Raw genomic sequence first — 27,837 nt, 5'->3', positions numbered from 1 at the left:
CGAACCGTGAAATGGTTAGACAACTGCTAAAAGCGACGTAAAAATCAACTTACTCACTCACTCTCTTAGAAGTGTGATTAATCTTCTTCGGAATAACGGCATCAGTTGTAAGGATAAAAAGAGTTCACAAGAACAACGCTTATGAATACTGATCGCTGTCAGACTGAAAATATGTCTGAACCGTATTTGTTTATGTCGTATGTGAACCATGGTTTCGGCCACTTAGTTTTGATTTCGTAATCGACATAATTAATCTTTCACCTTGTAGTAAGTTAATAATACTTTACGCCGTAGCCAGTATTACAGCTATTGAAGCGCGGACTGTAAATACTTGAGTCCAGGCAGACCATCACACAAGACACGTTCAGTGGAATATCTCACAATCTATGCATACATGTGCGAGAAGTGAGTTTTCCTTGGTACTGCAGACAAGGTGTCATTGAACTGTCTATAAAATTGAGTGTCTTTTGCTTGTTTAAAGAGTCAAGGACAGACAGTAAACAGTCCAACCAGGAAGTCGTGCTGAAGGGGAATTATTTGAAGTTCCCAGAACTCACGTGAGGCCTTCGCCTGAAAGTGAAAACCCTAAACAATATCTATGAATATGTTCAACTTGGCACTATCAATCATAACATTCATACACTATCATACACTTTTCTGTAACATGAATTCTAGTATTTATCACTTCTAGGTAAACACGCATTTGTCATTAATCACACCGCCATGTCACGGCTATTTTCGTGAAGACATGTTCTGACATTCATTCGAGGAAGTTATGTTTGGAATCAGGCGTCAACGTTCCTAGACATTTATTTACTCTGAACTGCTTTGTCTCAAGTACCTCGTAACGCAGTGTCTTGATCCAGGAAAGGCTTCGGGTCCCGCCGTCAATCAACACCGTATAAGCGGTCGGTGAAGCGATTCGACGCGCCCATTTTGCACCCTTATAGATTGGTGAGCATACCCACCAGTCACATCAAAGCGCTGTTGCTTAACAGAGGCAACATGGCGGCCAGGTACTGGCTTGTAGTCGTCATTTGCCTTGCCGTTGTATCCGAAAACAACTGTCAGGTACGTTATATTCTGTAATGAAACCCTGTTAATCCGTACGGATTTTCCTCCAGGAATGTACTGATTAGGGAGGTGGATGTCGGATTAACGAGGCTTCATTGAATGATGCGAATGGTTTGCTCATATCCGTACGTCACACCATAATCGGGTGATCGGGTGTCTAACATGGCTGCTGCCATTTTGGTTAACGTCATGAGCCAACAATTTCATTAAACGACTGCGGCCTTACATTAATCGAACCTGGACCAGGGCCCTGTTCCACAAAGCGATCTTAGCGCTAAGGCTATGGCAACTCCATACTTTGAGACAGATCTAAGATAAACGTAGCGTTAAAATGACTTTAAAGAACGGGACCCTGTGATTCACATTATGAGCATTATGAATGTTTGTCTGTTTGTTGTTTAATGCCGTACTCAGCAATATTCAAGCTATATGACGGGGGTCTGAAAATTAATCGAGTCTGGACCAGACAATACAGTGATTGACATCATGACCATCGATCCAGGTAATTGGGATACAATGACATGCATCAACCAGGTTAGCGAACCTGACCATCCGATCCCGTTAGTCGCCTCTTACGACAAGTATAGTCACCTTTTATGGCAAGCATGGGTTGCTGAAGACCTGTTCTACCCCGGATCTTCACGGGTATGTGAGCATTATGACCGATCAAGTCACCTAGCCTCAAATGGTATAGGCCGCTCGTGACCAATTCTAACCCAGAATCCCCACGAGGTGGTGACTTAGTCGTGCCAAAGGCAACGCCCGGTGGTATGTATTGAATCCAATATTCCTCCTGATTATCCTTGGATTGTGAGCACAAAGTTTTGTTCAAAGCGGTGTTACATCCCTCTGACTCGCTATGTTCCAGCGCACCTGCAGTCTGACAGCTGGCCGTCTCCCCATCTCCGTCAAGTACTGCACTGATCCAGCAGGACACCAAATACCAGTAAACCAACACTCCAGTCTGGCAAGCCGCACTACATGCACAGTTACCTGCCTTGAGGATGCTAAGTTACGGTTCCTGGTCTGTGATGACGGAATCTGGCATATGACACCAAATCTATGCAAAGGTTGTTGTTTTTTTTGCAAATGTCAAAACGCCCCAGTTAGGATATCGATTCTTATCGTCGACATATAAATGTCAGTCTGATGGAAACTCGAAAAGACATATGGTGTCCTATGACATATAGTGCGGGTAAAGTGCTGCCAAAATTAGAAACATAATCAGGGCCAATCGGGATGCTGATCATGAAACGCAAGTTGTACATAAAATGCGGATAACGCTAAGGCCATAAAATATATGTAGATAATATCAAGATCAAGATGACAAAGAAAACATTTGATAGCAAATGGCCGTTGAATGTTTGTGACAACCATCCGTGTTTATTGAAAAAATTGACCCGAAAATAGGGTACCACCCAAACCGAAAAATGACAAGTGTCCATCAATAGCCTGTCTCATTGAGTCGACAATTTCTTTAAGAAGGATTGAGGAATCCCGTTCCATTCCCGCACCAAAATAGTTTTTGTGGCTGCTTTGCAGCCTGAAGACGTCTCCCAATTTCAATTGGCGCTATGTCCGGTGACAAAGACCGGAATGTTATTCACTCTGTGAAAGTCTATATAGACACTTGCTGCTATATGGGGACGAGCGTTGTCTTGCTGAAACACTTTGAGTTGAGGTTGACCCAGGAAGAGAGGCCTGACGTGATGACGAAGAACATCATCCCTATACAGGACAGCAGTAATACGCTGACGGATCACGTGTAGAGGGGTCCTGTGATGATCACTGAAGCCTCGCACGCCATGATGATTCCTCCTCCTACCGGTCGGCCTGTAAGACAAGAGCGGTTAGAGTAACGCTCATTACGTCGTCTCCACATTCTGATACGGCATCGGCTTGAGAAAGGTTGAACCTTGATTCGTTTGAGAAGATAACTTGTTGCCATTGTTGACGTCGTCACCGCAGGTGCTGTTGGCCCCACTGCAGGCGTTGTTGGCGGTGACGTTGAGACGTAAGGACGACGACATCTGATTCCCGCCGCTTTTTTAGACATCGACGAACTGTGTCGGCTGACACGGGATGACATGGACCTTGAATGGTTGCAGCTGTCTGTGTTGCTTGTCTCTGTCGGCCACGCAGATGGGTCATCCAGATGTAATGGTCCTGTGCTGGAGGTGTGACCCTCAGCCGTCCAGAACGAGGCCGGTCTTGGCCACTGCCAGTCTAATCATGCACATCTGGTGATGTAGACACGTGACATTCAAAGTGCCTCGCCACTACAGTTGACGTTGATCCGACCTGTAACATCCCAATGGCAACACCTCTCTGGAGTTCAGTGAATCTGACCATGTTTCCTGTCCTTTTTCAAAGTCGACTGTGAAATGTTCGGTGTTCTTATATGGTGGCTTAAAAAGGGTGAACAAGGGGTGACATTACGCCTTTTTACATGTGATTTGCGCTGCACTTGCAAAAAACGTCAAAGGAGACGTTCCTGCGACGCGCTCAAAATAGATGATGTAAATGGTTAACACTGTATCTTCAATGCGTCTCTTTACGTTTGTATACATTTCTTTTCACAAATTACTTCTTTGTGCATTTCACAAACAAAAACATTACTTTTGCGGTTGAGTATTTACACAGTGATAAAAACACATATTCTAAAGCGCCAATAGAGGCTCCAGTGTCAGATGATGAAGTATGTTTGCTGAATACCATATTTTTGTAATATGATTGTATTCATATCATATCACTATTGCCAACGTTGAATTTTAACTCACTCTTTGAGTCATCGTATAAATACATAACCGATATCCAAAACACGTATATCACCACATTTTCCAAGGTCTGATTGACAAATTATGACCGTGGAATAATTATTGAAATATTCTCTTCCAGGTCAGACAGATGTCCAGGTGTTACCAAAGCGTCGTACAAAACGTTGGTGGTGGGTACCAATAGCAATTATATTCATCTCTTGGGGCACAAGACAAGGCCCCCCTCCAGGTAATATAACTCTTATTGCACTCGTGGCGGTACAATAGATCGTCATTATGAGATATTCAGAGAGAAGGGTCATTTTCAATAATCTGATGGAACATTGGACTGTTACCCTGAGTACATTTGAAGTTTGTTTGTAGCATCCATTCAGCGGTCATCAGCAATATCGTTCATGGCAGCCGATTAATTAAACAGAATGTACGGTCTTCGGGGTTACGGGTGGTCCCACCGTCTCATGCGCCGGTATTGACTTGCAGATTTGCGTCGCTTGGGCGTGCAAACAAATTCATCTATAATCATGCGAATATGTCCACGAAGGAATCACGGTTTGTCCTGTCGTTAGTAAGCACCTTACACGGGCTCGGGGGTTTCACCGAAGCGGTAGACACGTGGTGTGTCATTAGAAACGTGTTAGAACATTCCTCTGTCCACCCCGCAGTGTACCCGACAGGATAGATGGTAACGTGGCTTTCAACCTTCTAGCACCTTATATGGCAGCTTGGGTTTGTATACTCCTCAGAGCCTCAAGTGTAATTTTTCTGCACGCTGATACCAAGAATGGGTTTATAAAAAAGTAGCGCCATGTTAACTTGGTAAGTGGAATCTGACGAATTGGGTTTACTGGGTGTCCGGCTGCGAGAGAGTCGAAGAGCAGAGAACAGCAGCTTGAAAGTAACTGTCAAGTCATACGGTGGTATTAAAGATTACTGTAAGTGCTGATTGTGTCAACGTGCGTGTTGACGGGGAATTAGCTCTTGGACGAATCAAAGACAAAATCGACATCACTATCCCGGAACGTTTTATGCACAACAAATAAACAATAAACAACAAAATAGCGCTTGAACTCTGCCGTCATGTGGTACGAACTGCGTGGTATCGGTCCGTATGCGGTTAATTGTGCAATCATGCAGTATCACATTTGTATACACTACATTTCCTGCCAAAGTTCTGCCAAAACCCTCCCGACACTAATGCGGCTCGCGCCGCTTTTGTCCTCATCTTCAGATTATTATTTCAATTTCAACATCGATACGGCCGAAATGTGACCTTGCTCATGTGACCTTAAATCTTAACTCATTCACTCATTTTCGAGATACTTTCGCGAAAAACGTTTTGAAAATCGACGCACTTCGAGCTGCTTCCGAGGCACTTCGAGCTACAACCGATGCACTTCGAGCTACAACCGAGGCTCTTCGAGCTACTACCGAGCCACTTCGAGCTACTACCGAGGCTCTTCGAGCTACTACCGAGGCACTTCGAGCTACTACCGAGGCTCTTCGAGCTACTTCTGAGGCACTTTGAGCTACTACCGTGTCACCTCGAGCTACTACCGAGGCACTTCGAGCTACTACCGAGGCTCTTCGAGCTACTACCGAGGCACTCCGAGCTACTACCGAGGCTCTTCGAGCTACTACCGAGGCTCTTCGAGCTACTACCGAGGCACTTCGAGCTACTACAGAGGCACTTCGAGCTACTACCGAGGCACTTCGAGCTACTACTGAGGCACTTCGAGCTACTACCGAGGCACTTCGAGCTACTACCGAGGCACTTCGAGCTACAACCGATGCACTTCGAGCTACAACCGAGGCACTTTGAGCTACAAGCGAGGCACTTCGAGGTACTACCGATGCACTTCGAGGTATTTCCGTGGCACTTTGAGTTTCTCCCGAGGCACTTCGAGCCACTACCGAGGCACTTCGAGCTACTTCCGAGGCACTTCGAGCTACTTCCGAGGCACTTCGAGCCACTACCGAGGCACTTCGAGCTACTTCCGAGGCACTTCGAGCTACTTCCGAGGCATTTCGAGCTACCTTCGAGGCACTTCGAGCGACTTCCGAGGCATTTCGAGCTACAACCGAGGCACTTCGGGCTACAACCGAGGCACTTCGAGCTACAACCGAGGTACTTCTGCGCCACCATCACTCCTCTATGACGCCGCTATTGCTTCACGATCTCGTCACTTTGAACATACAGCTAGCTATTGCGCCGATATCGCCAGACGATCGCAATAACATTTCTCGACACAAGGGAAAACATTTATGAAGTGTATGTTACGTAATATAGTTGCTGTGTCTCATGTCGGAAACTGTAGCAAGAAGACCTAGTGACACATTGGGATAATCGGAACTCCCGACCCGTAACAGATCGCTCGCTGTAGACTGTTCCAGACCGCCAGATTGATGTAGATTTTCTGTCCAAAACGTCATCGCACGGTTACTAACTTGGTATTATTATACGTGAAATATGCATGAATAAAACATGCAGGAAGAGAAGGAGTCAACTACTTTCTAGAGATATAATGTTCTTTGTTACGTTTGCAGACCGCTCTCCTCCTGTAGTTACCTGCCCCGTGGATATCCATACGTTCTCCGATCCTATCCAGACAAGTACCAAGGTCTACTGGAACGACGACGACGCGTCAGCCCACGACAGCAAAGATGGAGCTGTTGCGTAAGACAAACTCTTATCGTTGTTGGTTCTCTCACACAAATTCATTGTCTTACTTTATTTACGTACTATTTTCTACACCTTGAAGTGGTTATCTATCAATGTTTCGAGACCAGGGACACTGATTATCACTTGTCACATGTGTTATATGTCAAGTTAGACACAATCATGTATGAACTTTTAGCGGTCATAAAGTTTCCGATTCTGATCCGAGGTCGGAAGCCTTGCCCACATGGCAAAAATCGTTAATCTCTTTAGCGAGCTGACAAGGAAAGGATGCCATCTGTGGGATGACTCCATGCCCTGCTACAAACCAAGCCGTCAGCAGAAAGGCACGCCCCGGGCCGCATATACATGGATATATGAAGGGTACTGAGATTTATATTTCAAAATGTGCTATGAACCTGCTGAGCACCACGTTGGGCGCCAAAATCTTTCCGAGTGATGGGATTCGAACCACGTGCATTCTGATCCAAAGACAGACGACATGTCCACATGACTACAGAGGCTGACGAGGTGAGGATGTCATCTGTCGGATGACTCCTCGCCCTGTTACAATCTTAACTATTGAACGAAGATCATAGATACGTTTGTCCATGACACAGAGCCAAACGGGCGAGCAGAAAGCGGTCCGGCTACTTGTTTGGAGAAGGAAGGACATCAATCACATACACAGCCAGAGACAGAGCGGGGAACATGGGGTCCTGTGTGATGACGGTCACTGTCACAAGTGAGTTCTACACCGGCTTTCCAAAAACAATCATCTGCAGTAATGAAGTTGAAAGTTGAATTGATCGGCACAGATCAGCCGTGCGCTATGAGTTGATATTTCTTGATTTTTAACAAAGGTAAATCCGAAAATCTTTGAACTTATAATTTATCCACCGGTTTACATGCACAAAAGTGACTCGTGTAGTGGGTGCTGGATGGTTTGAGAATATCAAAAGTTGATCCCTATGTGTCGGAAGACCTCCACTTCTAGGACCTGCGTTCTGCTGGGTTATTACAGTGTAAAAGACTTTGTGAGCCATAATCATTGCGGTATCAACGATCTCCAATGATTATTATTTTTCAACTCAGCTATCAGATGTTCGCCTGGGCCAAACAAGACCTTCAAGAACGGCTACTATGTCTGCCATCCTAGCGCCGACTTCGTCTACGGTACCAACTGCAACTACGGCTGTTACTATGGTTACAAGATAAAGGGTTCAAAGCACAGAGAATGCAAGCAGAATGGCCATTGGTCAACTACGGTAGAGCCAGCTTGTGAAAGTAAGCGTCACACCAATCATTGGCCTTGATTATGATCAAAGTATTTATATCCCAAGATGTTTGAAGAGCACATTTTCCATGACCTGTTAAAATAGTTCAATACTGTCCATGATCCATTCTTACCAAAAGTAGGGCAGATTATGTTATGGGCAAATAGAACAATTATAAAGGCTTTTAATTAACTAAATGAAAATGCTTTCCAAGTTGTATCAGGATGGTACAATCATAAATGCTAAGTAGGTATCCTAAACATCATTATGGACACAACGAAAATAGAATAGGGAATAAATGTTAAAACGGCGCCTCACAGACACAAGAATACCTGACCAAAAGAAAAGGCCAATATACATGTGTATATGTCAGTCCATTTATGCTCAGTATATCGACGTATGGTGTGAACTACATGTAAATACATATTTCGTATCCATGTGCCCTCATAAACCCCACATTTCAGCTGTCACATGTCCACCTCAATCCCTTGCACCGGATGCCACGTTTACGTGCACTGATGGTACTAACTTCAAGAGTGCATGTTCCTACATGTGCAAAACCGGATATGACGTCAAACCCGGAAAGTCACGTGTCCGAGTATGTGCTTATGATGGTCAGTGGCGAGGTGCAATTCCAGAATGTGTAGGTGAGTGTGTGCAGAAAGCCATTTGACTTAATAATATTTATAATATATAATACAATTTCTAAAGCATAATCTGGGATAGTTATTCAGGGATAACATTTGTAATGTATGTTACCTGTGAGTACACGTATTTTGGTGTGCGTGTGTTTGTTGTCTAACGCCTCTCACAGTAATATTACAGCTCCAGTGATTGGTATTATTTTCGTTCTTTAGTTGTTTATACGCCGCACTCAGCAATATTACCCCTTTATGACTGCGGTCTGAAAGAAATCGAGTCTGGGCGAGACAATCATGAGCATCGATCCATGCAAATGTATACAATGACATGCAATCAATCAAGCCAGCCACCCGTGAAGATCCGGGTTATCATAGGTCTTCAGCAACCCATGCTTGCCATAAAAGGCGACTATGTCGTTAGAGGCGATTAACGGTATCTGGTGGTCAGGCTGCTGAATTGGTTGGTGCATGGCATCGTATCCAAATTGCATGGATCGATGCTCATGATGTCAATCACTGGATTGACTGGTCCAGACTCGATTATTTACAGACCCCCGTCATATAGCTGGAATATTGCTGAGTGCGGCGTTAAACAATAAAACAACAACAACAAAGAATCCAGTCAGCGAGCCTGATCTGTCGATCCATTTAGTCACCTCTTATGGAAAGCATTGGTTGCTGGGGACCTGTGCTCTTTACCAAAATCCGCACGGGTTATTTATATCATGAGCAACGATAAACGTCGTCAGGGTACGATGACACGTAATCACGGTTGCTGTTTACCACCAAAATTCCACAAGGGGTCATCTTTGTGTATGCTTCAGATTCCGAGCCACCGAAGTTCACCAACTGCCCAAGCGTTAAGACGTATTTCACGGAAAGGAGCTCCTCCCTGGCGTTAGTGGACTTTGACGTCCCAGCTGTCACAGACAACAGTCGGGAGTCCATCACACCCAGACAGACATCTGGCATATCTAACACAGACTACCATCCCGTGGGTGTATATGAAATTATTTACACAGCAGCCGACAGCGCCGGAAATAAGGCCAGGGAATGCAAGTTCAAGGTCGTTGTGAAAGGTAACACAGAACGGAGGCCATTGAAAGAAGGCTTCTAATAACCTTCCAAGACATTAAACACACGTTGTGAACAGTTTAATCCAGGGGCAAATGTTTGGTTCGGTAAGAAATCCGGTTTTGATATTAGGTAGAACACATCCCTTTGTTAATGGAAGAGTTTCTGTCAATGTCTAAAGTATTCCTCGTGATTGCTAACGAGTTCGGTGCCAACTATGAAAACAAGGAAAACAGGCGGGTGACCTTAACATTTTGTGAGTAAAATTATATTTTTCTTTCATTTTTCTATGAAATAAAAACAACAGGCTTGTTTAAAATCATCTTACACAGAAGTTTAGTACATTAACGAATTACATTCCTTCACATAAAAAAGAATGCCCATATCTTCAGAACTGAAGTGTTTCGCCCAGTACCCGCTCCCCTACATGAGAGTGGACTGTCCCGAGGGGTACCGGCACGGGTCTACATGCTCCTTCAGCTGTACTGGTAACTACGTCTTAGAAGGCTCAAAGGCCACCACGTGTGAATTAGCCAACTCTGATAATGGACTTGCCTACCCATACTGGCACATGTCTTCACAACCCTACTGCAGCTGTAAGTATACTTCGACATTTTAGGGGTAGTCATCAAGCGGTCATAACACAAGTTGCTTAATCCCATAACAATGTATAAATTAGCGTGAACTCATAACGTTTAAGAACTTATATCACTGGTGTCATCTGCAAAAAAGGAAATCCATTAGGACGAACTTTAGCTTGGTCGTGTTACTTTGGGTCTTCCCGCCTTTGTGTATCACTTGATGACTTCCTTTAACAAAAGGCTCATGGATGATGTTACATCAATGGCAAGGATGGCAAGGATGGAACCTGTTAAACGTGATCTTGTTTGTCCACTTCGATCGGATGCAGATATTATATGTTGAAGGATATTTTATTTCTACGTATATTGGTAATTGATTTCATTATTTACATGGGCATCTTTTGAATTTTAGATTCGAATATAAACCATTTGTGTAAGCAATTATTACATTGGATGTTTACGAAGTATGCTACACCACACCGCACCGCCACCGCACCGCACCGCACCGCACCGCACCGCACCACACCACACCCAGGCTAAACATTTTAGGGATAGAGTTAGCCGATTCCATCTCAGCTTTTTCTGTTTAATACTATATCCATGCATAAAGATTCAGAGTGGCAACACACCCTCTGAAAGGCTGCATCACAATAGTCAGCTTCCCCTTCACCTCGAGGAATATTACAGCACCACCATTTGGCCTTCACAACTTTGAGGTCTTTCAAAGAAGATTGAAAATATATTGTGCCAAACAAGTACGAGTCATTGAACATGTTCATTCAGTCAGCTGACAGGGAGGCCATTCGTGACGTGTCATTCATAAGCAAATGAAAAACAAAGCGCCTGACCGAGGAATGATAACTTGATTGCAGTCTTCAACACCTGCCGAGAATTATCACCACCTACCAACGGAGCTCTGGCGTGTGACCTTTGGGAAGATGGCAATTTCTGTCAGATGCAGTGCATGAAGGGAACTGACCTCACAAGGTCTACATCACATTTTGGACAATTAATGGTATGTGGGGAATCTGGAGACTGGAAGATTGGCCCCCTCCCTATTCAAGAACTACCAGCGTGTACAAGTAAGTATTTCATCGATCTGCCAATATGTTATTAATTTATGCAGTTCATTCTCCATTGTCATCAATATACATGTATGTCTTGACAATACGTTTATCAATCAATTCCTTTTTATGCTTATGGTTGTTTTAAGTTTTGAAGAAAAATATATCAGTTTGTCAACATGTGAAACAGGTTTAAAGTATGACGTGCAGATACTGAGGACCTTTGATTTTCTTAATACAGTGGATCTCGGTTGTCTCGAACTCAGACATGTCGAACAAATCCTGGTCTCGACACATTCTTGTTATAGTTGTTTAACCAGGATGTGTCTTTGGACATATTGCTGTACAGTGTTTCACTTCAGTGTTTCCTAAAGATAAATCCCAATGTATGTATCTGATGCCTGACTGTTCACAACACTGATACATGATGTCCATGACCTGGTTGTCAGTGAATCGTCAAACGAGATATATATTCATATGACCCATTTACTGTAGATTCGTAATGGAAATCCAAAGGGTAATGTCATTTTATTCAGTGCACATGTAAGTGAATGCCGAGCCAGATTTGCTGGGAAGCAAACCTCAAAGAATAACAACGAAAAAGGTTCTTAAGTCGGTAGAACCTCGTTGCTCTAACAATGAACATGAATAATGTCACTTGTAGTATTTCAGTAGTAAATGCTATGTTATGTACAACGTTAACTTGATCTAATCAACTCCGCAATCTAAAATAAGGTTTTAGATAGATTCCACATATGTATATAGGTCCCCACAAACCTTTGCTTGAGGTAAGAGGCGACAAGCTGATTGGATGGTTCAGCTTAGCGAATTGATATCCCAGTTACGTGGACCGATGATGTCAATCACTGGATTTTCTGGTCCATACTCTAATATGTACAGATCGCCGTCAATTAGGTGGAAACATTACTGAATGCGGCGTTAAACAGCAATAAATACGAAACCTTGTAAATGTCTATGTGATTTATTATTTACAGAGTCTCGCAGACCGACAGACACAATAATGTCAGTACTGTTCTACTACGAGGGTCCGTGCACGGAGGAAGCTGCCCAGAATCAAATAAAAACAAATTTCCTGAACGCATTCAAGGAAAGTCCTTTCAGCGAAACTCTCGGGCAATCAGGGAGGACGATTGCCAATGTCAAGGTAAGCTGCATCACCATTTATTAAAACATTCTCATATATCTTTCTGAAGTGTTTCAATACTGGGTAGCTGTTCACTTTGACGCCAACTAGTCATAGCATTACGACACAAACGCACTAAGTTCCGCAATTCGCTGTTACCAAGGTGGCAAACGCCTCTTATCTGCATCTCTTCTCAAACATTAAGCTTTCATACTGTGTTATAACAGTTAATATGTGTCTGTCTCCCAATGTCCGGCACACACAAATTCTGCCCATAGGGATTCTTACACAAAAATGGGTATCGTTCAAAGCGTCTTCATAGATAGGGTGGTCAGGCTCGGTGACTTTGTTGATAGCGTGTCAATGTACCCAACGCCGTGGATCATTGTTGATGCATGTCATCGTTTCCCAATTGCGTGGATCGATGCTCATGATGTCAATCACTGGTTTATCTGGTCCAGACTCGATTACCTTCTGGCGGACGTCATGTAACTGGTCTAGTGATGAGTGCGGCGTTACACAACATACAAAGTTGTCATGTCTTCTGTAAACATGTTGTGTTGTATGTTTTTTCTCACGTTCTCCCAATGAAAGGTGACGTGTGGCTCTTCTGATAATGGAAGAAGAAAACGAGAAACTCGTGTGCCAGTGAAAGTTGACATCCTCCTTGCCCTCGACGGCGACGTGTCCAGAGAAACCTTCAAGGATGCTGAGAAGACTCTTCTGAACCTGTATAACCATATTACCGAGGACATAAAGGGCGACAACTCCAAACTGTTTCAACACCTCGATGAGGAAGTCCGATCTGCGATGGAGATAGAAAGGCCAACAATTGAGCTGGATTGCCCGCTTGATACCTTCCCATCGTACAACACATACAGCTGTGGTAAGTACATAAAGGTTAAGTCTATTTAAGACAGAGGTGAATGAATTGGAGAATCGGACGATTTGTATATCCCATCAACAAGGGAACATAGAGCTATTAGGTTATAAGTAATCTTTTTTTTCTTAGCATATCTGTTGTAAAAGTGATGTTTGTTATTTCTACAAGTACATTTGATTTGCCTTTGCATGTGTTTATGATAGGCGCCACTAGTGAGGCAATTTAGCGAAAACCTTGTATCATCACAATTTAATATTGATTCATAAACACATGCTCAAGATATTGCCGGAATCGTACAATGGACTTATGATTTCTTATCATTATGGTAACATAATGGTTTTCTTTCTTTTTGTCACTGGAGGCAAAGTTTTCTTTTCTTATTCCAATTCCAAACCGTAAACGTAGAAAGTTACAAAGTCATTGGCGCACATTCAAGGCTTCTAAACCCTGCAGCCTTTCCTGGAAGTGCATTGTTGGGCGTCATGGCAGGTCCAATCTCAAACTTTGTAATGAAACATATCTAAAAGAATGAAGAACGAATTTAGCATCTCCAAATTAGTTTTTCACGATTATAGTTGGGCCAATTTTGTGGTTTTACTCACTCTTCAGCAACTTTTACATATTTACATTTTGATTGACAGCCGATGCATGCACCATTGATAGATCTGTATATCATACGATGTTTCTAAGTGCCTTTCTTCTAATTGCAGTTGGATGCGGAGAAGGTCTGTACCACTCAGAGGGAGACAACAGCTGCAAGGAGTGTCCTATTGGAACCTACCAACCCGAGGCTGAAGGTCGTGGCTGTATCCAGTGCCCTGATGGAAGAACAACTTTACAAAATAAATCTACAACTGTTGATAGATGTCTTCGTAAGCCATCACAAGTCTTCCGAAATCTTGACTAAACATACTGTACATAAGAGTAAATGAGCATGGTTACAACTTTGGTGAAACCCACGAACACGGGAATGGCGCTGACAAACTTAGAAACATAATCAAGGGAACCAAGATTCGTACCCATCATCATATATGTGTCTGGCGTGCCTATGGGACACATCTGAAACGACTTGGCAACCCGGGTCCCCTTGCGTAAAACAACACTACAACAGTATTATTAAAAATTAAGAACGGTATTAATTTATTCCTTTTGTGTTTCAGCCATGTGTCAACTTGGGCATTTCTCAGAAAACGGTGTTGAGCCTTGCACTCCGTGCAGTCAAGGGCAGTATGCAGACAACGTGGGTTCTACAGAGTGTTCAGCCTGCTCGGGCGTGATGACGACAGTGTCTCAAGGCTCAGATAGTATCACCTCCTGTAGACGTACGTTATGCATATCTCTATACTTTTATTCTCCAAGGTAACAGTAATAGTGACCCTTTTATATTTAAGATGGTTTATTTGGCCATTGAGTATACAACAATCTTTCAAACAGTACTAAGTCTTTATGCTTGATGTAAGTGAATGCCGACTGGTGTGATGAATGGACAGTACTCGCCTTAAGGAAGTGAGTATTCCGTTTCCGGAAATGTCCAGTAACACCTGCAAATATACAAACACATAATGTGTATCGACATATACAATACAGAAGTTATCACTTAGTTTCATGTCATTCTAAGTCTACTACTACTTGAACACGATGTCACTATGGAAAGTATAACGTCATGGTAAAATGGGACATTAATATTTGTCTTTACTGAGAACGGAACCTGCCTGGTGAACTAAATCGAACTTAATCAGACTTAATATTAAACAATGTATTTCATTTCGTCAATTCGAAGCACAAGGACTTTTAAAATAAATCGTTCGCTGGACATGATTGATGTCCTAAATTGTTTTTTGCATCACTTTCACTGAACACAAATTGCGTGTTATAAAACACTGACTACAAACTATCATTTTTGTTAGTTGGTATCTTTTTTCCACAGAGTTTGACGTGGCTGTGTCTAGTTCTCAAAACGCCAGTGTTCATCTGGAAGTCGCCAGAAAAGAGTTTGATATTCAAAGCGGATTTGAACTTCGTCTTTGGCTGGTGTATCATTCAGCAGGAGACGTCATATCTCTGACATCTGGAGATAAGCATACTAGTATTCTGTCCATCTCCATGACAACCACTTCTGAACTGCAGCTACGGATAAAAGGGTAAGTAGCCCTGAGATCAAACAAAATTGACGGGAAAGAGAACGGTGAATGCGATAGTATGCGAGTTTGGCTTGCAACAGCAATATCACGGCGGGAGTTATAAGAAATGGGACTCACATATGGCATCCGTCTGGAAAATCGAACCTAGGCCTTAGACATGACGCACGAACGCTTAACCAAGAGAATACCCCATCGTCACGAACAGTAAATGAACTGCGTTCTGGTTTTGGATCCAAATGTTATCATATTGTGTTTTGCAATTTAATACAGCAAACCAGCGTTAGGCTTGACCCCGTCCTTCCGGAGACCCCGCCTTTCAGAATATTACTGTCGCGAACGTATCCCAATCCAACACGTTTTGTTAGTTTGTTTAACGCCGCTCTCAGCACTATTCCAGCTTTATGACTGCCGTCTGTAAATAATCTGGACCAGAAAATTCGGTGACTGATACCATACGCATCGATCCACACCATTCGGATATGATGACATGCATCAACAAAGTCAGCGAGCCAGACCACCCGATCCCGTTAGTCGCCTCTTACGACAAGCATAGTCACCTTTTAGGCAAGCAGGAGTTGCTGAAGACCCTCTCAAACCGGGATCTCCACGGGTCTATACATGTTACTAACGCGGTATTACTACAAACTAATTTGTTAATCCTAAAACCTGGTCATCTGGACGATTTCACTGGTAGCTGATTCATGGGGTTTCATTTGATTGAATTTCATAGATGAATCATACAATGTTATATAATATTTTATCATAATTCTACAAACTGTAAAGCGTCTTACAAAGTTATAAAAAGAGAAGGTTATTTAAAGACTCTATAAAGGGTGCAGTGGTTATTGTCCCGTAAACAACACATGATCCATGCATGTCAGAGAGATGTATGGAAGAATTCGAAATACTTACAGGGGGTTTGTTTCATTTGAACACATGAAGAATGAACTTGTCGTGGTATTTGTTTAACAGCACAGTGCTCGATGTGGCGGCCCTGAACACAAGCCGATGGTATCAGATAAATATCAACTACATCAACAATATACTCTCCATCAGTGTAGACGAGGTCCAGAGTCTCACGCACGCTGTATCTTTTGACGCTAATGATGGCCAATCTATTCTGGTCTCCATGGGAGGTTAGCCCTTCTTGTTATTTCATGTTTATATTTTTAATGGATTAAACATATATGTATATATACATTAATAAAGAAAGGAAAATGACGAGAAACGTATTCGTACATGTGTGGAATAAGTTGACCACTTGCTGTTGGACGACATGTACTGTCAGCGAGACTCTAAATTCCTGGTCAACTTCAGATGCAAATCTAGGGACTGAAGCCCGAAATCTGAAGTAATGACAAAATAATGAAATTGTATGCCCTTTTTACTATCAATCACCCCTATCTATATATAAACCAGAAGTGAAATGCAATCTCTCAAAATTTCACGCATCAATCCAATTTATCAAGTCGAAAAATCAAAGCAATCTTTTGTTTACAGCCACTGGTTTCAGTCTGAATGTGACTTTACGTCCGCTGCTTAAACCAACTCCATACCACCTGTTGGGCTTTATTGCACAATGTTTTGCTCGCGACTCGTAATTGTCTTTGGCTTTTCATATTTAGTTAATGTAAGGTCATTACTTTCACACTAAACGTATGGCTAAGGCTAATTGGGTCAGGTTATTCTCTGGCTTTGGCTTTTTATATTTAGTTAATGTGAGGTCATTACTTTCACACTAAACGTATGGCTAAGGATAATTGGGTCAGGTTATTCTCTGGCTTTGGCTTTTTATATTTAGTTAATGTAAGGTCATTACTTTCACAATAAACGTATGACTAAGGATAATTGAGGCAGGTTATTCTCTGGTTTTGACGTTATATATTTAGTTAATGTAAGTTCATTACTTTCATACGTGTGGTTAGAACATGACTGAACTGTAACGAGAGACGTGATCGGGATGCCCACAGGTGCTGGCTTTGAGGGCAGTGTATCCCAGGTGAACATGTGGCGTTCCCCCCAGACAGCTCCGTCACCAACGTCACACACTTGCTTCACGGGCAGCCTCGGGGACGTCTTCAACTGGAAAGACTTCACTTCAGCAAATCTCTCAGATTCGTTTATACAGATCCCCAGTGAATGTGACGGTATGGTTTTCAGAAAGCTATTGAGAAATATTTTTTAAACAACATGATTCTTTGATAAAAAGACAAAACTGCAAATCGTTTCCTTTTGAGGACTGTGAGGGTGTTGTAAGCAGAGTGGCTTGTCCAATTCTGGTTTACAGGTATCATTGGATTATAGTGAAGTTGATTCGGCCGTACTATTACCATTCGATACCCGTTTTTATTCGTGACGCTCCAATGTTTTAATCAGTACAATACCTAACTGACCTTATTAATGGGTAATCGAGAGTAGGTTTGACACAGGTTGCCCAGTGGGTTGAGGTTTCGTAATTCGCTGTGCAGAGTTGCGTCCGGTAGGCGTGCCAGAATCCCATTTGGTGAAATCGAATCCCAAGTTCGCCCAATTGTGCCCCTTCTCAGGTCACTCATGCTCACTTTGCTCTCCTCTCTCACATAAGCTTAAACGCCGTGATACATTTAAAATACATCTCAAAAGCGACGATGATCCTAACTCTTATTTGCTAAGCGAAGTTAAATCGAACACACTCACTCGCCGACAGCAGTAGGATGCGTCATGAAAACATTCAAAATCCTGGGGGAACGCGTCGTCGTCTAAGGCGCCGCAATTCGCAATGTGCTAGGCAGGGTATCAACAAGTTCCATCTTTTACCGTCTTTTGGTACGACGCGGCCGGGGATCGAACCCCGGACCTCTCGCTCTCCGGGCGGACGCTCTACCACTAGACCACGGAGTAGAACTGTATATTTTGATCGGACGGCTATTTTTAGCGTCGTGTCAGCGGAGCCGGACTCAAAACGAAGCTAATGCGTCCATGATATTTATCATAATAGAATGGAGATATAATACACTGGATAATCGAGAACTATACATACATATGATCTAACTTGAACTTACGGTTCTGTATTTTACAGACACAGATGATTGCCTATCCTCACCGTGTATCCATGGAGATTGTAACGATGATCTGAACGGCTACACCTGTTCCTGTGAAGATGGTTACCACGGCGACAACTGTGACGTCAATATGGATGATTGTCTGGCGAACGAGTGTACTAACGGCGGCACATGTGTAGACGGTGTGGCAGAATACACGTGCAGGTGTACACCCGAGTACACGGGAAAATACTGTGATGCTAATTTAGGTAAGTCTGTAATTGCATGTAGGTGGGAACCCTTGAGGATTCCGGGTACAACCGTAGATCTTCAGTAACCTTAAAGTTTGCTTGCAAAAAGCAATTAAATAATCCGTGGGGATAATCTCGGTTACTTCGTTAAATGTGTGCCAAAATTCCGTGAACCGATGTCAATCACTGGTTTGCTTGGTCAAGACTCGATTATTTATAGGCTGCCGTTGGAATATTGCTGAGTGCATCCTCAAACAACAAAAAACAAATAAACAAACTGTACATATTCTGCTTACCATCACTGTAAACTGGTTCAAATGTCTTGAAGATAAAAGATTGTTGGAAAGTGTGTACCAACCCTTTCCAGTTCACGGCCAATGGACCGCATGGGGTAACTGGACAGAGTGTTCTACGTCATGTGGACCAGGGGAGAGAACTCGCGCCAGACGTTGTGACAACCCACAACCACAGAATGGCGGAGACGACTGCGAGGGTTCAGAGAGCGAGATCGGGGCCTGCGATACAGGAGAATGTCCAGGTATATGATGTGCCTTTTAAAACACTCGCAAATGACCTTTTACAGACTTGATTCCACAGAAAGAGATGACGTTACTGCTTAAATATGAATACCAGTCCGTTTAAAGATGCTTTGCATGATCCCGCACCGGTTGGGAATTAGGGGAAATAATAATGGTTTCAAACAACTGATGCTTGTCAAAGACTAAATGGATCGGGTGGTCAAGTTCAGTGACTTGTTGATAGGTTCATTCATTCTTCAAAGCTGCTATGTGATGTGATGTGATGTGATGTGATTTTGCTGAGACATCTTCTGATTCGGAATTTATTATCATTCGTTTTGTGTCACAATCTACAGAATGTTCAAAAGTAAGTCCCCCTGAGCACGGCGATCTGGAATGCACGGATGTCAACAGTACAAGACTGTGTCAGCTGAAATGTGAAGACGGCTATGACTTCGATCGATCCCCGCTGTCTGTGTATAAGTGTGGGCTGGAGACGGGATACGAATGGAGCTATGTTACCGAGGACAACCCACAGGGACGATTCCCCAATTGTATTGGTAGGTTTGCTAGCTGATATGAGTGGGTGAGTTTGGTTTACAGCACTATAAATGGGCTTCACACATTGTACAAATGCTGGGAATCGAATCCGGACGTTCGGATAAAGATAACCTGTGTAAATATACTTCTCAAGCAATTTATGCTTATCTTAAGAGACAACTAATATATAATAATTGATCAAGAGGTCAGACTCGCGATCGGAGGCTTGTTCGTTGCATGTTACGGTAACACCAAAACGTGGATCAATGTTCATGATGTCAATTTCTGGATTGTTTACGCCGTGTAGCAGAAATATTGCTTAGTGGGGAATTTAAACAGCAAAAGAGCCCCGAAAACCTGTTTTAATGTCAATATGAGCTATTGGTCAATTCATCTGTCACACCGCAGTTAGAACTGTCCTTTTACGTTTTTTATAGAACATTCTTAAAAAAAAATATGCTTCAGACATAAAGAAATTGTCTGCCACAAAAATTACATTTTTACAAGGTTCAGTCTTAAACAAATATTGAGGTTCATAGGTTTAATTAAAATAAATATCTTGTTTTGCAACTGAAAAATATCTAATCCTCATAAAAGACCACCCCTCCCCCCTGAGCAACCAACAAGCTAAAATACACTTAAAATGACTTTGTTATTCCTTTGCAGCGATAGAGGATGCGGATGAATTAGAGATAAAATTCGAGGAAGAGTATGAAGACCTGGAATGCATTGATGACAGTGAGGCTGACCGGAAGTCGAAGGTGTTACTGCGCGCCAGAGAAGAAACCCAGTCTCTGCCTTGCATCAAAGATAACACGTGTTACATCAAAGACATACGTACGTCTACTTGTGATGCTGAACAGCGTCATAAGAGGGAAATTACCCACATGGGATTCATAATAACGCTTGGGACAAGTCCAGCTCAAAGTAAGTCCGTGATTACAATAAACCTTTGGCTATCACACCTGGTTTAGTTCTTGCATAACACAAGTGAGTGAACTGCTTTGAACAGTATATCAGTCATATTACAGCGTGTCAGATTGATGTGGGCGAAGAGACAGAAGTGATAAAGTTCTGAGATGTTTACCCACTTTGTAGAAAACCACGTTGACAAACAAAGTCAGGGAGACTTATTGATTGTTGGCACGCCTTAGGATCGCAACTCAGATTAGTCAGACGACTAGCCCCAAACGCTCACCCACCGTATTTTGAAACTTTTTATACAAATATATATTACTTTTGCCGATAGACATGTCACATGACGAGATATCTGTACACGACAGAAAGCCTACAAAGCAGTCTGGAGGGACTCAACACAGCCCTTCTTCAACTGAACTCATCCGCAATAGCAGGGGACTTCACCGTGACGATAGATGGCGTGGACTACTTACTGACAGGCGCCCCTTTTGTTTCTGGCAGCGCCACATGCATTGTGGGATGGACCAGGGTTGACTACTATTGCAGTGAGTGTTGTTATTGTTACGTTTGAAAGTTGGATTTGCTTCACTTCTTGACCTTCTTTGACAAAAAATTAGGCTGATATGGTCTGAAAGGTTATGTAAGGTAATGTCTTCCTTCGTTCGTCGTTGGCGTCCATAAACCTTCTGTATGGACTTCCCCGAAACGACAGCAGAGGCAGCTGAAATCTTGAGTTGGATGCTTGTTACACTAAGACAATTTCAATATGGCCGCTAGGAAGCCATCTTTGATGTAAAATTAAAATAAAGGCAAGGTTTCCCGATAGCTGGGGTCCGGATAAGCGGGATTGCACTGTATATACATTTCAAATACACATAAACAGGAAAGTACGTTTAATCTTCGTCCGTCCGAATTGAGAAAATAACAAAACTAGCGGTTGATTGGTAACATATGATTGCCCAGAAAACAGATTCCGCACACACAAGTTTTTCGGACTGACGGGGTCCTCACTCACAAGGGATCTGGATTATATGTGTCCGCACAGGAAAGGTTGCCAGACTGAAAGAGACCTCACTCACAAGGTTTCCGATTTGATTGAGTCCACACGAACAAGGTTTCCGGTTTGAAGAGGTCCTCAATAACAAGATTTCCAGACTGACGGGGCCCGTACCAATAAAGTTTCCGGTTTGATTGGATCCTCACTAATAAGGTTTCCAGACTGACGAGGTCCATCCTAATAAGGTTTCTGGTCTGATGATGTCCTCAGTAACAGGATTTCCAGACTGACGAGGCCCGTACTAATAAGGGTTCTGGTAAGTCGGGGTCCTCACTAACAAGGTTTCCGATTTGACGGCTTTCTCAATAGAAAGGTTTCTGGACTGACGGGGACCGCACTAACAAGTTTTCTGGACTTACAGAGTCGGTACTAGCAAGGTTTCCGGTCTGACGGTGTCAGCACTAACGATTTTTCCGGTCTGATATTGTCCATACTCACAAGGTTTCTGGATTGATGGGGACCACACGTACAAGGTTTCCGACAATGCTTGTTGTAAGAGGCGACTGACGGGATCGGTTGGTCAGGTTCACTGACTTGGTTGATGCATGTCATCGTATCCCAATTGCATGGATCGATGCTCATGATGTCAATCACTGGATTGTCTGGTCCAGACCGCCGCCATATAGCTGGAATATTGCTGTGAACAACAATTGAGTTAAACAACAACATAAACAACAACAACAACAAACAAAAAAAGGTTTCCGAACTGACGGGGACTGTACTGACAAGGTTTCCGAGGTCACAACGTAGTCGAAGGTGAAACGAAAATGTACCCTGTGAACAGAACAGAACGTTATTCAAAGAACACAATCTAATATTTTTAATTTTAGTTCCTTGTGGCCCTGGAACCTTCTACATCAACGGCTACTGTGAACGATGTGACATCGGCCGCTACGGCAACGTTACGGGAGCGACATTCTGCCATGCATGTCCGAAGGGCAAGTCCACACCTGGGAGGTCTTCATTGAGTATCGAGGAATGCACAGGTACAATGTAACACAACAGTTCAACGTCAATACTTAACTCGTTATCATCCGTGGATACATTGGGCTGATAGACGGTGTAGTAATGACGCGTGTCTATTATAATTCAAGTAATGAAATGAGTTGTATATGTGTCACGGAAATCAAATGATTCCTGCTCCGTGTGTGAAATATATGCGAATCCTACCATTGCCTGATATTAATGTGGCACATGTTGCACGAGAAATATAACCGTTGTTACATGAGCGTTCATTGGTCAGAGCTCTCATTGGTCAGAGCGCTCATTGGTCAAAGTGCTCATTGGTCAAACTGCTCATTGGTCAAAGCGCTCGCTGGCTCCCTCTCACTGAAACTAGACTCTGGTTTGATTCATTGGTAAAAATAGCGTCGACACTGTAAAGAGATATATGTATTCAAGGGGTAATGGAAAAACGTAGTGTATACTAGACCTCACGACAGGTGAGGATGACATACTTCATGACCATTTCTTTCACTGCCTGTTTTATCAATCCTTTTGTGTTAACTTCTCTAAACATAATACATATTGAACCATTATACATGCTTATATGTGGATTGTATGAAATGTACAATGGTTTTGATTATATCTTGTTATGTGTTTCAGTTGATGTGCATCTTCCGAAAGGTAACGTGAATACTATAAAATTTAACTAATATGAGGACAATTCCCAACCTAAGCTATTTAACAATTCCATGGCTGAAACGTCTGGAAAGACAAGGCTCCCATTGGGAAGCAGGTAACCCAGGAAAGATTCCCGGTGAAAAGCAGTATTGTCTTAAACGAAAGTTTAAAATTGGAAGAAAGTTATTTTGTTACTAGGAGTAGCAAAAGAACCATGTCACAAAGCTTCCCCAAAACCACGGCCATACGGTAAGTGGAGCATAGACGCCCAGCTTGCCTTGATAGGGAAAAGAAACACTGACCATGGGGACGCCATCCTCCCATTAGTGCAAAACAAGAGCCAGGGCACATTTGCTGAGGTGGACGCCCTCCCAGCCGTACCATGTCCCCGTCTTATGCCAGAATCTGAAGATGTGGCACTATTGTTCCGCCAATCTCTTTCACACGGTTGGCAAGCCTGCGGTTAATGTTCCTCCCCATCCCCTCGATCCTGAATGGATCTCTCGCACCCTGCCAGTAGCGCCTGGGCAGCATTGTGGATATAATGTGGATCCTGTGGATCCTAGTGTTGGGAGGTTGTATCCAAAGGATCTAGGCTACCATATCAAGATAGAGTTGGCTGCCCTTAACTGTGCACAGGTCGTTGGAGCCTAGGTGAATGATGAGGGCTCTGGGGCTGCCCCTAGGCGCCTTGACCTGTGCATCTGAGATGGCGTCCAGCTCCGTCCACCTCATTCCACCGCGCGCCAGCCATAGCATCCGTTAGCACTCGTTCCTAATTGTCCTTAGCATATTGCTGTAACTAGGTTGCCATTTCATTGAGATCTACAGTGGAAAGGGGCATTGAATTTACCTTTCCTGGCGACTGGTTTGCTTTCCGGGAAAGATTGTTTGGGCTTGTATCGGGTGTGCTGGATCCTATTTCCTTCAAAGCAGGTCCTAGTGACATGAAAATGTCTGCCACACTTACCTCATTGGTGAGGTTACTTGCAGTTGTGCCTGCTACAAACAAGTCCCAGCATACCTTACTGGCGATGACACCCTGTGTTGCTGTGCCCGTCTGCCTAACTCCAGTTGTCGAACCAGCTGTGTGACCATGTACTTCTGCCACAGCTTACCGTCAATGTTTTTCCCAGTGGCGTGAGGCGTCCCCCGACATTCTGCGCCGGAATTGTTGGTCGCCGGGCGCTGAATGTTCTAGTAACTGGAGTATGTTTCCCAGCTGCTTGTTTAGTTGGCTACCCGAGTTAGTAACCTGTTACAAGCTGTGCAGATTGCACGTGAATTGCTGGGGGGAAGCGTTGGCGTGCTACCATCGTTATTCCCAATATTTGAAACCTCGCCATAGGCATCATGTACTATCCGTACTCCATGGGTTTGTCTCCCGGTTGTCCTTGAGTACTTGGCTCCTCTCACGAGTTTGTGGTTGATGGCTGCTCCTCTCAAGGGAGGCATCACGGAAAGTCGAGTTGATGAAGGCGGTAATCCGCAAGTGGTAAATGTCCCTGGGGTGAACTTCGGGAGTGCAGCGAAAGAGCGAGAGTTGAAACTGATCGTTTTTGAAACGTAAATCGGCAAAACGAACGCGATTGTGGACAAAGTATAACAAAGCGAAAGCGATTAGATACGGCGGAACACGTGTGTTCTTGAAGAGAGCCGACTACAGACGATGGAAGAAAGGAGGGGTAATGCCATTAGGCCCCCAAGCGCAAGAACTGGGGACCCGGGCAAGGTGCAGGGTGCTGACCCGGGGGTGACTGAGTTCCAGCAGTAATTAACCTATAGTTTGGATACGCGCGATAAATCCATTTAGGGGTTAGTGCTAAATGCAAATAATCCTGAATGCGGCGTTAAACAATATACACATACCAATGGCATATATAAATGCTATGTTTAAACTCAAACGGATTTGAACACCTGGTGTCATCAATATTTGACAGTAATTCAAAAACACATGCTCATGATATAGTTTTTTTTATGAATATGGAAAGGGTTTTGTCGATTTTTTGCACACTTTCATCTGACATGATATCTTTGGGGAATTCAATTATTGTCCTTTTAGATCTGATTACGAATTAACCTTCTGGTTGCTGATTGAAGACTAATTTGTTATTTAGATTTCCCACTGGCTATTGTTGTGGGTGTAACGACGGCTTTCCTGATCACAGCAGTGTCCATTGCTGCATACTTCTACAGAAAATGGTGAGTTTTGTTCTAAACTTATGAAGAATGGTCCAAGTGTGCATAAGACATTTTTATTAAACTAAATCGTACATGCACTTATTAAACTCCTCTCTTCGAAATATCAGGGTGATACATGTGTAATGTAACCTTCATTACTTGCCTAAAAAACTGCAGCTATGTAAAGTCATCAGCACTCAAGTCAAGCAGCGAGTATTGTTTCTATGTTAAAGGAGGCATCAGAAGAGGAAGGTCAATGCACTGAAGACTGTTGTCGAAGATATGTCTACGGGAGGACAAAGCATACCCCTGAATATCAGATTCAGACCCGGTGCTCCAAATTCAATTATAGAAGCATGGACCCACATGGCCTACCCAACTGACCTAAGCATGGACGATTCAGTTTGTTTTGCGGCCCATAACAACTGAAGCTCCACCTCCGTACAGTCAGTCTTCTGTCCCTCTAACACAGAAAGGATCCAACACACGCACGGGTCATCACCAAGCTGGCAGTCCAGCTATGGATATTGATACAGATGGTGTTCAAGGGCTGGGGGCGGACGCAGGAAGATCAGAACGAGACACAGCGTCAAGGACATCTCAACTGAGCATCCAACACGTTGACATGAACTTTGATAGAAAGAATTCGATCTCGGTGTTTGATTTAAACTCTGACACAAAATATTAAATTGTTCCTGATAGTGTCGGAAATTGCTCAGAACACTGAAAATAATGGGTCTATATAACCTCTTGTTGTGTCGGTACTTATGCAAACTGTATGTAATCCCCTCAGACTATTAAGCTACATTAAAAAAATGCTCTCCGGGCACATTTTTATCCAAAACTGAGGAGGGAGTTGGGAGTATTATTTTCTTTTGAAAACAAAGTAAAGCGGGAGGAACGCTTATATTTGTCAACAAAAAACAACTGGGCACACTTTAAACTCGGCCTCTTTCACACTATATCAGTTTTCAAGCAAGTTATTATTATGCTATTTTATGAAAATGAAATTTTCTTCATGCTTATCTAAGAGACACTTGTCAAGACAGTGGTGCCATCAATTATTTTCTTTATACCCTACGGCTCTTGATCCATGTCGTCACAATATGGCTGAAATATTGCCGATGTGACCTTGAATTATTAACTGACTCACTCACTCTTAATCCATGTTATTTTACTTAGTGCATCGTGGCTGCAATAGGGACAAGATTTCCCAGAAACTCCTGAAGTTACATGAATGAAACGTTGCAAGCTCATCAACCAGACAAGACTATGTTTATCAAGACTGAGTTAGGAAATTGGTGCCATAAACTATTATTTTGTCATTGTTACGTCCATTGCTACATGTTTTAAGAGTGTGTGCATCCTCTCGTTAATGAGGAAAAGTTTAATGTGAAACTATCTGAAAGTTTGCATGCCTATAAAAGATACTTGTCAAGACTAAAGCTTGGTGCTGTAAATTGTTTTTAAACAGAGTTACAGCCCTTGATCCATGTTATTTTACTTTATGCATAGTGGCTGACGGGTTTCACAGAAACTACTGAAGTTACATGACCGAAACTGTGTGTGCTTATTTATCTAAGAGATAGTTATCAAGACTGAGTTACAAATAGATGCAATAATTCTGTATGCATATGCATATTCACTATATAATGATCAAGCAAAATTGTAATGTCCCATGGCGGGGAAAGTGATAATGATGATTTCTTGTTTTAATAATAACACTGTTTGCCCCATGACGCTCGAATTTTGAAATTATTTTGTGTTGACATAAAAGTGATCGATGCGCATGATTTAAAGGGAAACATTCCCTCGTTTTAGCCTGACGTATCCCATAAAACAAACATGTTTTTTTTTAATTCTTGTTACGCGTGATAGTGAGTGTACCCTCATGATCTTGGTTATAATGCCTTTGCTTATTTACGTATTTGCTTATACTCTGCCTATTTACTGTGTAAATATAACAACAATTGTACATTTTGTGCTGGAAACAAAAACATAAATAAAGTATGTTTTTATTTAATGGTGATTTCACACATCATTACTCAGTGGCACATCAATGGATCGGGAGTCAGGCTTGGAGACTTATGTGGTTGGTGACCTGTGTGGTCGGTGACCTGTGTGGTTGGTGACCTGTGTGGTTGGTGATGTGTGGTTGGTGACCTGCGTGGTCGGTGACCTGTGTGGTTGGTGACCTGTGTGGTTGGTGTCTTGACTGTAAGAGAGCTCTCCCCTTCCCCATCTGAAGTACACACATCATACTGACGTGTACAGAACTAATAACATGGTGTCATGTTTTGCGATTTTGATAATTTTGTATTTTAAGCGCACCCCACCGTATTTTTTCGAAAAAGGCCTGTCATTTAAAAGTTAAAAGGCTGAGCCCACTGCCGAAGTATGGCTGAATTCACTGTCAA

At 42.9% G+C, this 27,837-nt stretch overlaps 2 protein-coding genes and 1 pseudogene across 2 annotated transcripts in view; 2 read left to right on the top strand and 1 right to left on the bottom strand.

Annotated features, from left to right (window-relative positions):
- Positions 1-27,837, top strand: part of LOC139462218 (xylosyl- and glucuronyltransferase LARGE1-like) — a 472,136-nt gene that overhangs the window by 126,053 nt on the left and 318,246 nt on the right. The gene's annotated exons all lie outside the window — the stretch shown is intronic.
- Positions 996-26,108, top strand: LOC139462214 (sushi, von Willebrand factor type A, EGF and pentraxin domain-containing protein 1-like; annotated as a pseudogene).
- LOC139462584 (uncharacterized) lies at positions 5,389-5,994 on the bottom strand. The gene has a single exon (XM_071244423.1). The coding sequence runs from the start codon at positions 5,992-5,994 to the stop codon at positions 5,389-5,391; it is 606 nt and encodes a 201-aa protein (XP_071100524.1).

The sequence above is a fragment of the Haliotis cracherodii genome, unplaced genomic scaffold (genome assembly GCF_022045235.1).
Source record: "Haliotis cracherodii isolate W230 unplaced genomic scaffold, xgHalCrac1.p SCAF_15, whole genome shotgun sequence".
NCBI lineage: Eukaryota > Metazoa > Mollusca > Gastropoda > Lepetellida > Haliotidae > Haliotis > Haliotis cracherodii.
This window is presented reverse-complemented; position numbering and strand designations above follow the sequence as displayed.